Source organism: Vicia villosa, linkage group LG5 (assembly GCF_029867415.1).
Source record: "Vicia villosa cultivar HV-30 ecotype Madison, WI linkage group LG5, Vvil1.0, whole genome shotgun sequence".
Taxonomy (NCBI): domain Eukaryota; kingdom Viridiplantae; phylum Streptophyta; class Magnoliopsida; order Fabales; family Fabaceae; genus Vicia; species Vicia villosa.
The window spans coordinates 103392422-103409210 of record NC_081184.1 but is presented as its reverse complement, the minus strand read 5'-3'; the positions used below and the strand labels follow the sequence as shown (position 1 = coordinate 103409210).

The following is a 16789-nucleotide window of genomic DNA, read 5'->3' as shown; positions in this document are numbered from 1 at the left end:
AACTGCCTACAAAACCAATATTTGGCTCAACAGGAATCTTCAGAAGCACAAAAAAGTCTCTCAGCTGGTTTGTTGGAGACCTCCTCAAGAGGATTGGTACGCCCTTAATACGGATGGTACTGTCAAGAATAGTCTGGCTGCAGGTTGTGGTGGTACAATAAGAGATCATACGGGCCAATGGCGTGGGGGATTTTCTCATAATATGGGGTCGGGTTTGATAATTGAAGCTGAACTTAAAGTTATTTTTATTGGTCTTCATTTAGCTTATGATCAAGGTTGTCGAAGAATTATTCTCCAAGTGGACAACAAAGTGGTCCACGATGCTATTAATAGGAATGCTCCTATCCAAAACTCCTGCAAATTTTATCTCAACTCTGTGTTGCAGCTTCTCAACAGAGATTGGTTAGTCAAAACTACTCATATATACAGAGAAGCGAACAAGACGGCAGATGCTCTAGCTAAACTTAGCCTTGGTCATGAGAAGAGTACTCTTCTTTATGATAGCTTCCCAATGGAGGTTGCTCAGGCCTATTTGTCAAACTTGGCGGGGGAATCCTCTCCCCGCGTTTTTTGCGTGTAGTTGTTTTGTTTCGGGCTCTTTAGCCCTCCCTTTTATAAGAAAAAATATATATAATATACCAACTTTTGTATGTAAAAATGTACAGTCTATAGTATGTTCAAAAGGATGTTTCTAGAATGAGGTGTTTGCACAGGATTCATAAGAAACTATGTTGTTTTTTTGTTTCTTAAGTCGCCCTTCGTATTGATTCATAAGGATGATATCATTTCAAAAGAATCCTTCTGGACACACCATAAACCTATATATTTTAACCAATAGAAGTATGTATATTATATCATAAAATGTAGGAAAATTATAAAATATAATGTAGACATATTATATAATGTAAATTAGATTTATCATAATTATCAACATCCAATCAAGTTTAACAATGTATATTAGTCAAAATAATAATATCTTTATAATATTTATTCAATTAATAAAACAATAATATCTTTATAATATTTATTCAATAAATATAGATGATTATACTAACTAAAACACACGAAGATCAATGACATCATCATAGTTATCTAAATCTATTGTACATTCTGGTTTAGATTTTTTTTTTAAGTGTGTTCCTTTTCGACATCATTCAATTTATCACACACACCAATCAGATAAAAAAAAAAAAGGAAACTCTTAATCAACTACTTATTTATCTTTTTGTGTTCTCCATTCTACATATATTTGTGGGGGTAGACATTTTGAACACCAAGAATAATAGATTACATTCAGACACAAAGAAACCACCATCAACAAAACAAAATCCTCCATAATGCAAGAAGAAAAATCCAATCCAGTAATATGGTAATGATTAGTCTAACACTAATATGAACATCCATTAATATCTTATCATTTTTATTGATAAAGGAACTCAATTTCTCTATCATTGATTTTTTTTTTACTATTTCAAAGAGTGTTAAGTATGATGTTAAGATTTTCTCAATCTAATAAATTAAAAAATGCATAAATAAATAAATAAAATAAATGTGTAAAAATAGACTTCTTTAATTGATTGTTTTTTGAACTTTTTTTACAATTGGATGTTTATTGACAAAGATAGACGCATTGATTAAAGCATTACGACAAGCAAAGTTTTGCACTATCATGTAGAATGGAGAACACAACACTAGAAAGAAGTAGTTGATTATATTTGTTTATAATATAAACAAATATAGCCACAAATACATTATTTGGGAGGATTTTGCACTATCATTTATTTGTAACTATACATGTTTCTGTTAGTTATGCTCCAAACATAGTGAATAATATTCTCTCTAATTTCATTAGCCTTTGATTTATTCTTGGACTTCCATATTTCAAGAGAAAATATAAGTTCCATAATAACATTAGACTCCAGCTGGATTAGAAACATTGTCACCATCATCATTATTATTTTCTCCTGTGCACCAAAAATAAGCATATAGTATAAGTTGAACAAGTCCAGATATCACTCCCACACCGTTGCTAATCTGCAATATTAGTTCAAATGGATATTAGTCAACAATGAATGAATTAAATATCTATCATTCAATTAACTATAATTATTAACTAATTACCAAAACATAAATGTCAAAAGGGTGGATCAAGGCATATGTTGTCCAACATAATCCATTAAGAAAGTTAGCCACAGAGAGCCAAAATGGCATATATTTCACACTCTTGGTTTTAATAACCTTTGCCTGCTCATAATATGAAAAAAATATTATGATTAATTAGTAATGAAATACTTTAAAAATAAAACTTTACTTTATATTATCCACTAATTAACAAGTATTCTTTCATATCTCATTATGTAAATGTGTGGAATGTTATTTTCTAAAATATCAACAAAATATCTCTATATTGATATTTGATTAGAGTTTAGACATATGTAAAAAAATTATTTGAGGAAAAATATTTTACATTTTTAATAGATACAAATTAAATTATTTAAATAAAGTTCAATTTATGAGATATAAGTTACTTACCATGACTGTAAGAGGAGAGACATACATCATTATATTAAAAACATCACAAATAATACCAACTACCAATGACCTACGGGTAGTGCCATGTAGTGTTAACATCTACAATATAAGAAAATTAACTGCTCTGGAAAATACTGATTTGCCCCCTTGCTTCCATGTTGTTCCACGTGGACACTCTCTGCATTCTTTCTCAGCTTCCTTATCTCTAATCTCTTCTTTCAAAATCAACTTTAATTCAAAAAAACTCATCATCTTCTCTTTCTCTCTCATCCTTTTTCACTATCTCTTTTCTTTCTTTGATTTTTCTCCTTCTCTATCTTTCTTGATCCATTTTCTTTTTGCTGTTCTTCTTCCTTCTCTACCTCTTTCGCTATCTCTTTTGTTATTTCGGTATCATACCGAAACAAGAATGGTGTTCGAATCGGTTTATGTTGATGCATCTCTTGGATTGAGATTTTAGGGTTTCAAACCGCGAATCGGTTTACATGCTTTCATTGATGTTTGATTAGAACGAGCAAATTCATATTTGTAAAATTTTTAACTGTATGAATGACACTCACTGGATTTTGTACATTGGGTGTGAAACTTCTATATTGCTAACATTGTGTTTAGGGATATGCGGAGCTTCTAGACGAGTTTATGCATGCAGTTAAGCATAACTATGGAAAGAAAATTCTTCTGCAGATTATATATCTGATTCAGGTCATCTGTGAGTTTGGTGTTTTGTTTGAATCAATTGTTTTCCTGATTTTATGATTCTTTTATTTTTTTCAGTTTAAAGATTTCGCAAATGATCCCAAACTGGCTCTGGCTCTAGCTCCGGCGCTGTATCTATCATAGTCTACGGGGATTACGACAAACCAGCCTTATTAGTTATTCAGATTTAACGATAAACTGTAAGTGGGTTATCGTCCTGTTTGAACAAATAACTTAATGAATAAAGCACTTATAGTATAAGCAGCTATAATTTATGTATAACCTATATTAACCTATATTTATAATTTATTTAGTGATGTAAGTCTAATCTTTGCAGAAAACAACGCCGAGACTGATGACGGGGATGCATGGATGGCAAGCCGTGGTCTTTAGGATATCAGGCCACAAAGCTTACTTCTCTGACTGTGGATTCTATGGTGCGCTGGATACACTTAATCTGTATTTTCAGGGCGAAATTTGCTGAATGGAAGGAAGAATGTCGTCAATAATTTCCGCTCGTGGGAAGTGGTAGATTTATCACATCACCTGTAGGTACTAACGATGGCCAACCGATTCAAGATCCAATTGTATCGAGCGTCTGCTACGCAAATTAGTAAACTCTAATCTATATATGTGATTTATTTCATTATTAATCTCTTTTTAATTCAAAGAAATGAATACTAATGGCACCACTAATATGAATCGAGAGGATAACAACATCGGATGATGAGATTGTTCAAACCGATGCCTTCAACAAATACTTCAACCTGATACCGCACGAATCACAGAGCCATTTCTGACGACAAAAGATAAGTTTATCACATATCTATTTTTCAGATTAGTCATAATTTGGCTTGGGGAACAAAGACACAAGACCAGGGGAGAAATTGATTGTGACAGGTTGGGTTCAGAAGTTGAAGGTACATATTACCATGAGTGCAAATATATACTATTATTGATAAATGCTTATGATCTCTTTGAATTTGAATTTTGCTCTTCTTTGCATAACATTTTTTGTACAGTTGGTTCTCATGTACCTCCAAATTCAATGTTGATACTGATATCCAGTCTGTCGTGATTGCGATAGAAAGAATTTGACATCCTGATTTGCATTTTATAACCGGTAATTAACAGTGGACGTAAAATTTTATGTAAACATTTTATTCACATTACCATGGCTTTGTCTCTTATGAATGACACCCTGTTGATTTATATGCAGGACAAGCAAGAAATATCAATTTCATCTCCTACCTTGACAGTGACACTGCTGTCTCAGTTTTAAAGGAAATGGTTGAGCAACTTGAACTTACTGATCAGAATGTAAAATTTATAGCTGAGTTAATCGATTTGTTATTGATGAAATTGATTCCTGAATGGAAACCTTGTGTAGCAATCAATCATTTAGCCTCTGTAAATGGTAAATGGAATAATGCTAGCCAACAGAGAGACACGGAGTTGGCTAAAGACAAAGGAAGCTCAAAACATTCCAGTGAAGATTCAGGTCCCTCAACCTCATATGGAACAACAGATGCAAAAGAGAACGTCGAGAATATGGATTTATGTTCTGAGATTTCATATGCTTCTGCAACATTATATGCTTCTGCAGCAGACATCAATGATAAGTTTTCTATGGTTTCATTCATGTTTGCCGAGTCAGGATTTGATGGAGGCAGTCAGACCTCATTTGCATCTGAAAATGGAACTAATTTTATTAGTAACTAAGAGCAATAATAGTTTCCAGTTTCAGATAACGACAAACAGTGATTTGAGACTAAAGGCGACAAATGAATTGCTCAACAATATGTGTGTGATTAAGTTTCAAGCATGGGAGGAGTAAAATGGTGGACCTGCACCCGAGTGAATAAATTTTGTTGAGCTATATCTAGGATGACATAGAAAAGTTGGTATCGAAGCTGGAAGAAGAAGTTCGGGCTCTCGACGAAGGTCCCTGCATGGATGTCGTAATCTTTCCTCTGCACGGTTCTCTGCCACCTGAATTACAGGCAAGTAGTTTTTGTTTTTGTACAATTTCATAATTGAAATATATTCTTATTTCTCCAAATACAATCAATAAAACTCAAATTGTACTATTTTCAATCAGCTCCAGTAATGTTAGTTGCATATATGCTATCACATAATATGTATTATATATAGTCATTGACTATACCAACCTAACAATTATCTACCATGCCTTCAACTTCAACTCATCAGTAAATCAAGGACTACACCTGAAAGCTGTGAGCAACATGAAGTTAATGGAGTTGAAGAACTTCCCATTATGTAGTTTAGACAAGGACTCAAGGTAGTGAGTGTAGTAGTACACCCTGATTGAGCTGCATTTTGAGTTAGCTGACAATGTTCGGGAGGATCATTTTGACGATGGAAAGGGTGAGCGTAATGCTGCTTTTGATCCAAGTATAGTTATATAGGACCATAAATGAATAGAAGTTGTTAAGATTGTTAATAAGCCCAAAGTGAAAACATCAGACATCACTGTTACGTTATTAGTTATTGTTTCAATTGTTATATGATGGAGTTTATTATGGATTTAAATGTTGTTACATTGTTAGTTGTTGTTTCAATTGTTATATGATGGAGTTTATTATGGATTTAAATGCAGTGAATTATGTGAAGTGAATCTATATTCCAAACTCATATGAACAAGCTTGAAAGAGCGAAAGCAAACCCTTCCTATTAGTTTTGATGTGATCCTGTTGCTTTGGACAATAAGTCATATATTTCTTCTGATCCATTGGCTGTAGAAAGAAATATTGTTGTCCATGGACAGATAATTCTGCAACTGTTTGCAAACTCTTTGCAACACCCTATTACCTTCAATCAACGACAACAACTTTGTTGATGAATCTGTCAAAGAATTCTATTGTACTTCAGCTTTCATGGCTGGCACACCTGAACATGTAAGACCCGTTTAAAATCTGTGTCTTTTTAATAACACTGAATCTAATGAATTCATTTAAATTTGTTATTATTGTTTCCGATCCCTTCCTTCAAACATGCTATCTGATTGTTTTTTATATGTTTTCTTTTGAACCATGATTATTGTTCTGATATTATTCAAATGGAAACAGTGAGTGAGTGTGAAAAGTTTCCAATGGCTCTAAAATTGATCGGAGCTTCGGCGAGAGATCAAAGCGAAATGCTTTGGGAAAGTGTTAAAAACAAGTTATCTCAAGGCCAAAGTATTGGAGAATCTCATGAAATCAACCTAATCGAAAGAATGACAATAAGTATAAACTACTTAAGATAAGAGATCAAGGAATGTTTCTTGGATCTTGGTTCATTCCCTGAGAATAAAAAAATCCCTTTAGATGTTGTCATCAATATGTAGGTTGAAATCGTTGATATTGATGAGAAAGGTGCTTTTGCTATTGTTGTTGAGCTCTCTAACAAAGAACTTCTCACTTTGGTGAAAGAAGCACAGTACGCTACTCGAAACCGTTCTTAAAATATTTTTGTATTGTTAATTTTCAATGAGGAATGCAATGTATTCTAAATATATTTTGGTAAGTTGATCTATCAGTGCTGGTGATACTTTCTAATGCGCATTCTGTCGACACTCTTGGACACGTCGATACCTTCTCCTGTAGACAATTTAAAAAGTTCAAATGATGAGCCCAAAAAATTAAAATGCAACACTGGATATGTCCCATTATTGACACCTCTAATGAATGTTTATGGGTTTTCAGGAAGATACTGGAGTGACATGACACCAGAGGATTGTGAAATAGCTGGTCTTAATAACATGTCATTGTTTGCAAGTTTAGTCATTATATGATTGTGTGTTGAAGTTTGTTGTTATCCTGTTTTGTTGCTTTGTCTTTCTACTGTTAAGTTGTTGTCCTACTGTTAAATGTACAAATTATCATTCCCTGATGCACACCTATTATTGCAATATTAATAGGACAAAGACTTTGAAGATGCAAAACTCATAATTGAATCCATAAAGGTGAGAGCGCAAAGGATCTAATTTGGAAAGTGATCCTTGGCCTAACATTTCGGACAACGCAAAGGATCTACTTCAGAAAATGCTTGATCAAAATCCAAGAACAAGGCTTGCAGCACATGAAGTACTCCATACGTCTCTTAAATAAACTTTACTTTAAGCGAGTAGCTTAATTGAGTTTACCGCAACAATATTTAAATTAGTTTTAACATCGGTAAGATTTTTGCAAGGTTATGCCACCCATGGATTGTTGAGGACTACATCGCACCTGATAAACCAATTAACTCTGCAGTTTTATCACGTCTGAAGCAATTCTCTGCTATGAATAAACTAAAAAATATTGCCTTGCGTGTAAGGTTTTTGTATCCCTTTCTGTGATGGCTAGAATTCTTTGAGCTGATACAATTGGCATTAAGTGAATAAGTTTTTTCTCCTGGTATTAAGCTGTGTTTCTTCCTGTTACTTCCTCCATTTTAAATTAATTTAAAGACAAGGTTTGCACAAGTTTAGTTTTAGTTTTGGCAACTAGAAATTGCACATGTTCAGTTTTAAAGGAAACATAGATTGCTGACTTGATAATTAGCTTTGATACTACCTGTAGAAACGTACTTTGATAATTAGCTTTGTGTTTATTAGATTGCTGACTTGAATTTTTCATATACGTTTTTTATATTCTTATTCTTGCAGTATTGCTGAGTGCTTTGCGTTTCTCGTATGTACAAAGTGGTCGAATCCTGTCATTCATATAAGTTCCAGAGAACCGAGTTCTTCTCCTACTACTACTACAGTTAGATATCTTGACTGGAACAGTGGTTTAATGGTTTCTTTAGAAGGAGACCAACGGCAGCCGAGAATATGTAGCATGCAAGACATGGGTGGTCATTTCATGAAAGCTCCGATTATTGTATTTTAGATTCTTCTTTGCATGCATTTAGAGGTACACGAGATGATGTCGAATTGTGTGCTTAGACCATCTCGGAAATTCATATTGTATTTGAAAACTAATAGTGAAACTAAGGTTGTGTGATCCATGAGAATTACCTTTTCAATAATTTGGGGAAATTATTTTCATTAGCTGCAACAAAGGGAACACAATAGATGTATGATCCAATATGACCAAGCTTCCACGACAGTGACTAAATGCTTTGCAATAAATGAATACCCTATGTTATATATTACTTTTGTCTAGCAAAATGAATTTTGATTGTACCATTGTGCAGTTGTTTTTGTATGCTCATGATCTGTTACTCTGATGAAACTCACTAAAGTTTGAATATAGAATAGATAAGGTTCTCATACTTCTGTTAATAAAAATTGAGGCAAGTCCTTTAAGATAGATGTAGAAGAAACATAGAATAGATATAAGCACTCTTACATGTATTCTACTAAATGTACTCTGATTTCTAATTACCTTTGGTATACTCTTATTGGAGTTATAAGTTATGATCCGATTTTATATTATATCATGCTATAAAGTGATGATTTTGGACTAATATCTGAATTGATTGATTTTATGAACATGTTTAAAACCAATTTATCTTGCAGTGCTCTAATACTTCACGTTCATTTTGCAGCTCAGGTTGCTCATGCTTTTGTGAACAACACATTCATTGGTGGAAGTTGCCTCGGTGATGCCGACGGCTGTGCTCGGTACCCTCGCCGACAAACTCTATGAGAAACGCAAAAATGATGCTCGAGTTTTGTTTGTTTCTATCTTTTATCATGGTTTTTTATTTGGATTTGATAATTATTACAATTTGGTAAAGATTCTTGTGGAAATAGGATTTGTTGATTAACTCAGATTTTGTTGATTACAGTATTCAAGTGAACCTCGCCGATAAACTCAAATTTTGTTGATTACAGTATTTAAATAAACCATTCCTTAGTTATGAGATTTATATGTAATTTGAACATCGAGTACCCTCTCCTGCTAAGTTTGTATTCACTACTAATTTCATGTTTACCGCAAGTTTTTCCGGCATCTGTAGAACAAGATCAACTGAGCATCGAGTCCCCTCTCCTGCTAAGTGTGTATCCACTGATGAAGAAATATTAGTTAAGTAATTATCACTCCACAATATTCATTAAACAAGAAACTATGATGGAATGGAATAGACTTCTGATATTTGTGTTGCTGCTTGTATCATAACTCTTCTTTGAACAGTATAGCAAAAATTTGAGTACTTACTTTTTAAGATAAACTTATGTGTTATAGTGATTGAGTTTTGGTTTAAATTGAAACAAATTTTCTTTTCTATATATAGTTTTCAATCACTGTATGTGTAGATGGAGCATTAGCATTATTTACACCATGAAAATTTCTTCTAGACTCAAACATACAATGCAAATGATGTAGACACTGTAACATAATAAATTAATCATTGAACATGGTGTATAGCTTTTACATAATAATTTAAGCTTTTAAGAATGTAGAAGATTCTAGACATTGTCCAAATTTAAACTTTCTATGACAATGTGTGATTAGAAGTTTCATCAATGTTGTTCCAGTTTTACTAAATATTTAGTTGAATTTCAGGAAAAGAAAAAGTCCTAGACCTTGGCATAATTTTAGATTTTTTAAATGGGTTTTACTTGAAGATGAGTAAGATAATATAATTCCTTCTATGTTTGATTTTTATATATATTATATAAAATAATTATTAAGAATTAAAGTATTATATATATATATATATATATATATATATATATATATATATATATATATATATATATATTTAAAACGTGTTGTTTTTTTTCCTGTAGTTTTAATAAAATGTTATAAGCTATAACTTAAATACATATAAACTAAATGTGAATTTCACAAATTTTTTCGTAATATTCAATTTTACGTAAGAAAATTCAAAATATTTAAAAAAAATATGTTATACGGGACATGAAGTTATTCATTATTAATGGGAAATGAAATTACTGATCAAAATATTTTTTTTAACGGAACATGAAGTTACTTTATGTTGATTATTTCTTTCCCAAATAATGATTATTAATTTTAATTAAAAAAAATTTATATTAAAAAAATGTACATCTAATATTAAAAAAAATTACATTTGAAAAAGTTATTGATCAATATATTGATTATTAACGGGACAGAAGTTACTGATCAAAATAATAATTTATTAATTCTACTTTTAATTATTATTTTTTCACAGGTAACCAGATATTTTTTGATTAAAAAATATATATCTGAAACAAATTCGCGTCCCGTATTAGAACCCGTGCGAACGCACGGGTTTATTACTAGTTGTTATAAGAACAATAGCGGCAAAGAAAATAGCTTCAATGAATAGGTAAAGAAGCAACTTCTTCTGAAATTAGGAAAAAAATAGTAGTGAGAATAGAAGATTTGTTGATTCCTTAACTAGAGTGGAAGTATGATATACATACCCTTCCTTTGTTGTTAGCATATATATAAAATATGGTAAGATAAACGAACTCAAAAACAAGTCCAACACCATTGATGGTAACGACCAAAAGACTATTTGGATGCACGAAAGGCAATCCATAAAACACCCAAAATGCACAATTTAACACTGTAGCTATGTATGGATCAGGCTTGAACTCCTCCACATCTTTATTCTTTATAATTTTATAGAAAGTTGGACTGCAATTCATTCCAATAGTTAATAAGCCTTAATATTTAAATATAAACATGTTATTACTTTTTAATGATTTTACATACAAAAATAAATAAAGTAATAATTAACAAAAAGAGTTCAATTACGCTGGTGAGAAGAACAATCCGAATGAGATAACATTCCCTACATTGAAATTTTAAAACATAACATTGATTAGAACAAAAAAAAAACTAAAATTTATGCATAGTTTTATTGATCAAGAGAAGTTAAAATTATTCTTCATGCATAATGAACTGATCACTATAAAAATTTGAAATTAAAAATTAAATCAAATCAAATCATAAACACATGAATCATGGATTGCAAATAAAAATATAAGAGAAAAATTAAATTTGTATATCATTTTATTTCAATTTAAAAAATAGAAAGATTAGAATAACAAACCTATAATGCCAACAATGTTACGAGCTATTGAAGCGCTAACCATTTTTGTCCACAACTAATATAAAATAGAAAAAAAAAACTCAAAAGAGAAGATGAGTTGAATGAGATGGATAATAGAATGTGTGAGTGATGAAGAAGAATGAAATAAGTGTTAGTTTTATAGAAAAAAAATTTCAGTTATTTATTTCATTATAGTTATTACATCTCATCTAAATTCAAATTTAGACATTGAAAGTAAAAAATATGCATTGCTGATGATATATTCTATTTTTCTTTAACAATATGACAAGTGGATTTAAAGATCTTTAAATTAAGTTATTTAAGTTTATCTATTAAAATTAACTATGTAATGAGAAAATCAAAGCACTAAAATTAGTATTTCTTAGAATATTTGAGGGAGTGTTTATGATAACAATATATCATATGTTTGTAATATGTTTTCAATTTATTTTTATTAATTTTGTAAAAAAAAAATTATGAAGAGAATTTATAGTTGGTACAAAAATGATTATTTTTTCACCTAACCACTTATATGATAAATAATTAAATTATAAATGATTAATTATTTCAAATATGATCTTAAATAATAAGCATCTTAAATGCAAATCATTTTTAAACAAACATCTAATCAATTCTCATTATATATATATGTGTATATATATATATATATATATATATATATATATATATATATATATATATATATATATATATATATATATATCATTTATTTATATTTTGGTTTTGATAGTAAAAAATAATAGATAGCGCAGATAGTTGATGGTTGAAAGTTGATAAACTATCACATTAAATATAAAAAAATAATAATTATGTTTAATTTTTAATAAGTTTAAGGCTTCTTAAAGTAGCTTATAACTTATATATGCTACTAAAGATAAACTATAAACTAATCTCACTAAGTGGAAAATAGGGGATGGAAAAAGTATAAGAGCTTGAGATGATTAGTACTATGGAGATTGTCCAGGTGAAGTTGAGTCCATCATTCATGTGATGTGGGACTATAAGGTGGCTAAGGAAACCTGGCAAGGTTTAATCCATCCTAAGTTTCAAGCCTTTTTCTTCAGCCTTCCTCGGGATGAGTGGCTAGATCTTAATATGAGTCTGAATTTGGGTAGAGATGGTTATGATTGGAAAGCACTGTGGGCTACTGTGTGTTACAAGCTTTGGCTTGGTGAAACCAGAAGCTCCATAATCATGACTATGTGTTTCCTGCAAGTTTGGCCAAAGATATTCATAATTCTTTTGCCAACTATTATCAAATTATTTCCATGCAATAGACTGTGGTGTCTCAGTCTAGAAAAAAAGTTCAAACTAGGTGGGTTCTGGATAATGGAGGTTGGATCACTATCCATAAATTCTTAGTAGGCTGTGGTGGCATCATCCTGAATGACAGAGGCGATTGGCTTGGAGGTTTTGCAAAGTATATTGGTAGTGAAGGTGAAGAAAAACACAAGAAAGGGGGGTTTGAATTGTGTTCTTTCAAATTTTATTTCCCTTTCTATAAATCTTTTCTTTCTTCTTAGTATCTCATTTTCTAAATATGCTTAGATTATTTTTGCGGAAGCATGTTAGAGATAACACGACATAACCAATGAGATATACTCAATTTAACTTTTTAACTCCATCAGAACTTCTGACTTGATCAAGGACAGTTCTGAAGATAATCAATGTGAATGTTCTGAGTTAAATGAAAGATGCAGAAGATAAAAGACACATTCATTTTTATCCATATTCACATTCTCAATAAGGCTACCTCCAGTCCACCCTCCTCTGGTGATTTTGTCTCTCTCAATCGAGGACTTAATCCATTATAACCAAACTAATTACAACTGCACGATCAACTGTCGTGACTAACTTCCTGCACAAGCTACCCGCGAGTGACTAACTCTAGATGATTAACCGTTCAGTGATCTCATCAAGATATAACGTTCATCAACCTAGTAACTCCTGCACAAGCCAACTGCTCGTGACTAACCCTGCACAAGCCAACTGCTCGTGACTAACCCTGCACAAGCCAACTGCTCGTTACTAACCCTAGACAATAAACCGTTCAGTGATCTCCACAAGATATAAAGTTTATTGACCTAGATCCCTCCAAGAGTCTAACCAGATCTCAAGGACTTCTCAAGTATCCATATCAGAGGATACCCAAGGAACACCAATTCTATCAGAATTGTTCTTCTGGAGATTACAAGTGTGCTTCTTAGTCAAGCAGATTTTCTCCTATTCTAACTACATATGTTTACGACACACTGACTAGAAGTCACTTCTGGTGCCTAAACAATCTATCAGAAGTTTCCTAAGATATAACACAATACGAGCAACAACTCTATGTGTTTTACATATAATTACAAGAAATAAAAATATTCTTGTAGTTTTCTTTTCTTCAACTTTTGGATGAGATCTTCTTCTTCTGAAAGAAGATTAAGAGCAGCAGCTCTTGTATGGATTTCTTCTTGTTCATTGATCTTCATCTTCTTCTTCTTCTTCACTACTGATCATGAAGCTTGTTACAGCTGATAACACATTGATGATCATAAGTAAGCATGAAACACTGTCGAGCAGCAACTCAGTGTGTTCAGTTTCTTTGGTCATTCAAGCATGAGAAATGTTTGGATCGATTAAGTATTTGTGGATTTCTTATAACTCCATTGGAGCATACTGCTAAACATGCAGGATTTTCTTTTTCACTCTTTTTGATTTTCTTTTCATAGGCTTATGATATGTATTTCAACATATTCATTTCATCACACACTTTGTGTGTTGCCTCTAATGGAGCAACTTAATTAATCTTATGCTTATTTGCTTGCTCACACTATTTCGCTCTCACACCACGTCTCTTCTATCATAGTTTTGTTCTTTTTATAGAAGTCTGTTATTACCATTGGAATATTTCTGTTGAACCATAATTGATCATAGCATTTAATTCTTGCCGTAGACTGAATGATGACACACCTATTTCTAAGGCGAATCTTACCTTTTGGTAGCGTGTCTTCCTTGTTCTTTTTCTTTCAAGACAATTTCTTGGTAGCGTGTTTTCCTAAATTTTATCAAAATGTAGACAACAATAGATGTCATAATTTTGTCTTTGCATTGAGTAACGTAATTTCTTGCATGTGATTTAATTGGAGCAATTTATGTTGTTCTTCGAAGCTTCTGAATATAGATTCAAAACTTTTGTTGCTGTGAATGTTGATGTCGCTTGTACTTCTGAGGAAGCTTAATATTATTTGTAATGTCAAGCCTTTTGTTTCTATGATGACTTATGATCTTCTGTCACTGATTGTTGAATTCTTGCTCTATGTGCAGAACTTCTGATCATTTATTCATGTATCTGATATTTTTGTTTAATTCCTTGAAGCTCGTCTGAATTTCTTTCTGATGCTGTCGTATAAGGCTTATAGCATAATATATGCACACTTAATGAAAGCATTAGTAGTAAAATTGTTACTCACAAAATATATACTTGTTATCTTTAAAACCAGATTCTGAACATAGATTCTCAATCTTGTTCTAACAATCTCCCCCTTTTTGATGATGACAAAAACCATGTATTTTGATGGAAAAATTTTATGAGGTGATAATAATTAAGAAAGTATATTTCATCCCCTTTTATATGTTCAATCAAGCAACTGATTTTATCCATCAAAATCTGTTCTTTCTCCCCCTTTTTGTCATAATCAAAAAGCTAGTAAGAGGGTCAAGTGAAATGATGTAGGTTTAAAAACTATTTTCTCCCCCTGAGATGTATAATCTCCCCCTGAGTTAGATAACCATATAAACTTATTTCGGTCTCAAAGCTCCCCCTAAAACTAGGTAGTCTTAAGAGTTATATATGAGTATCAATGTATCTTTCAATAGTCAGCTGATTTAGTTCATATATATCTTTTTTGTTTCATAATTAAGAGTGTTCAAACAGTTTAAATATTCGGCAGATAGCATAAACATCAATTAAACAGAACAGAACATTATATTATATTGAAGAGAATTAAGCCAGAGAATAATTTAACCGAAAAATTACAATATAGAAAACTACAGATATCTAAACATAAAACGCTTCACACTCTTCTTCAACAAGAATGTCATCGTTGTTCTCAAATTCTGCATTGTGGATAATCTGAATTACTTCAGCAGATTCAAGTAGAGCAAATAGAATTCTCCCATATGGAATGTGAACACTTTGACCACAACCAAATGTAGTGAGAGATTCTTTCAGATGACAGAAGATGATTGCAGTAAGGTTCAGAGGACGGCCGTTTTCATGTCTGTGAATTAGAAAGAGAACCCTATTTGACAGGATTTGGTGAAATTTTTCTCTAGGTTTTATGTTAGACAAGACGAACCTAAACAAAACTTGTCTGAAAGGGGTCGGAAATTCCGCATTGTTAAAGATGCGTCTGATATTTTTGCTCATAATGTGATTAGCATTCCAGCAATCAAACGACACGAGACTGATAGCAGATGGGTTGGGAAACAGAATGTCATAGATTTTGGCTGTGATGCTGCATTTGTCCTCACTAACAGATGCTTCCATATAGAAGGTCTTCACGAGGTTGGTGAAGACTGGACCGTTGAGAAGGACAGCATAATTCAACCAGCCTTATCTCTCCAGAAGTTCCATAAAACAATTATTTCTTTCAGCTAGTCCAATGAAGTTTTCTTTGATGATGATGAGACTGGGTTGAAAATCCATTGAATATGAGAACGAGGGAGTGATGAACAAACAAAGAGGTAAGGACAAACGGGTGGAGAGAGAAGTGGGATAGATGTAGAGAGGAAATGTTAGTGATATATAACTGTAGAGATGATGTAATGGAAAACGGAGGGAATTATTAAATTAAAAGGTAATTATTGTTGGGCATTAATTGATTTTGACTGTTTTGGAAAGGGAAAACGTGATTTGAAGAGTTTGGAACAGGTTCCTAGGGATTTTGTCTCAGTAGTTTGACCGTGTGACTTTTCAGAAAACCTTTGGACACGCATTCAATAATCACGTGTTTTTGCATGTGTGAGTTACTGTTATGAACTTTCTGGTTTTGTAAGATTTTCTTTATGACTTTTGGTTAGATTTAACTTCTAGTTCTGACTTTGTAAACCTAAACTGCTGACCTCTTTGTTCTACTTGTTCTTCTAACTTAGTTGGTTTACACATAGTCCAAATTCTGATGGAGCTTAGTGACAAGATCATTACTAAGACTTAGATACTCCATTTAGTAGTCTTCAGTCATCCAATGCCCTTAATTTCCCTTTTTGTATCACCAACACAAATAAAAGTTGATAGATTAAGACTACACAACCACCATTTAAACACTTTTACTGCAATTAAGTGTCTGGAGTAGATAGAGTTAAAATACCAATTATCTTAATTGAAGATCCAAGATAGGCATGATAAATTTGGAAATTAATACTTCCCATAGTTTTAACCACTGACTGGTTAGACAATGCTGATTTTGACCTTAGAAAAGTTTTTAAAAAATGGTTACGCTCCACTTACCACAAGAGATTTCTTTAGTGCAAGTATCTGTATATAGAGATGTCA

General features: G+C 32.0%; 1 protein-coding gene and 1 long non-coding RNA gene across 2 annotated transcripts; one reads left to right on the top strand and one right to left on the bottom strand.

Annotated features, from left to right (window-relative positions):
* Positions 1-1911: 1911 nt before the first annotated feature.
* On the bottom strand, positions 1912-11272 carry LOC131605096 (bidirectional sugar transporter SWEET7b-like). Its single transcript, XM_058877494.1, has 8 exons — positions 11230-11272; positions 10932-10968; positions 10595-10811; positions 10465-10515; positions 5452-5463; positions 2533-2631; positions 2122-2244; positions 1912-2034 (listed from the first exon to the last, which is right to left on the bottom strand). The coding sequence occupies exons 1-8, from the start codon at positions 11270-11272 to the stop codon at positions 1912-1914; spliced, it is 705 nt and encodes a 234-aa protein (XP_058733477.1).
* On the top strand, positions 2826-4421 carry LOC131606957 (uncharacterized). Its single transcript, XR_009285128.1, has 3 exons — positions 2826-3428; positions 3566-4148; positions 4251-4421. It is a non-coding gene; the product is annotated as an uncharacterized LOC131606957 (long non-coding RNA).
* Positions 11273-16789: the final 5517 nt, after the last annotated feature.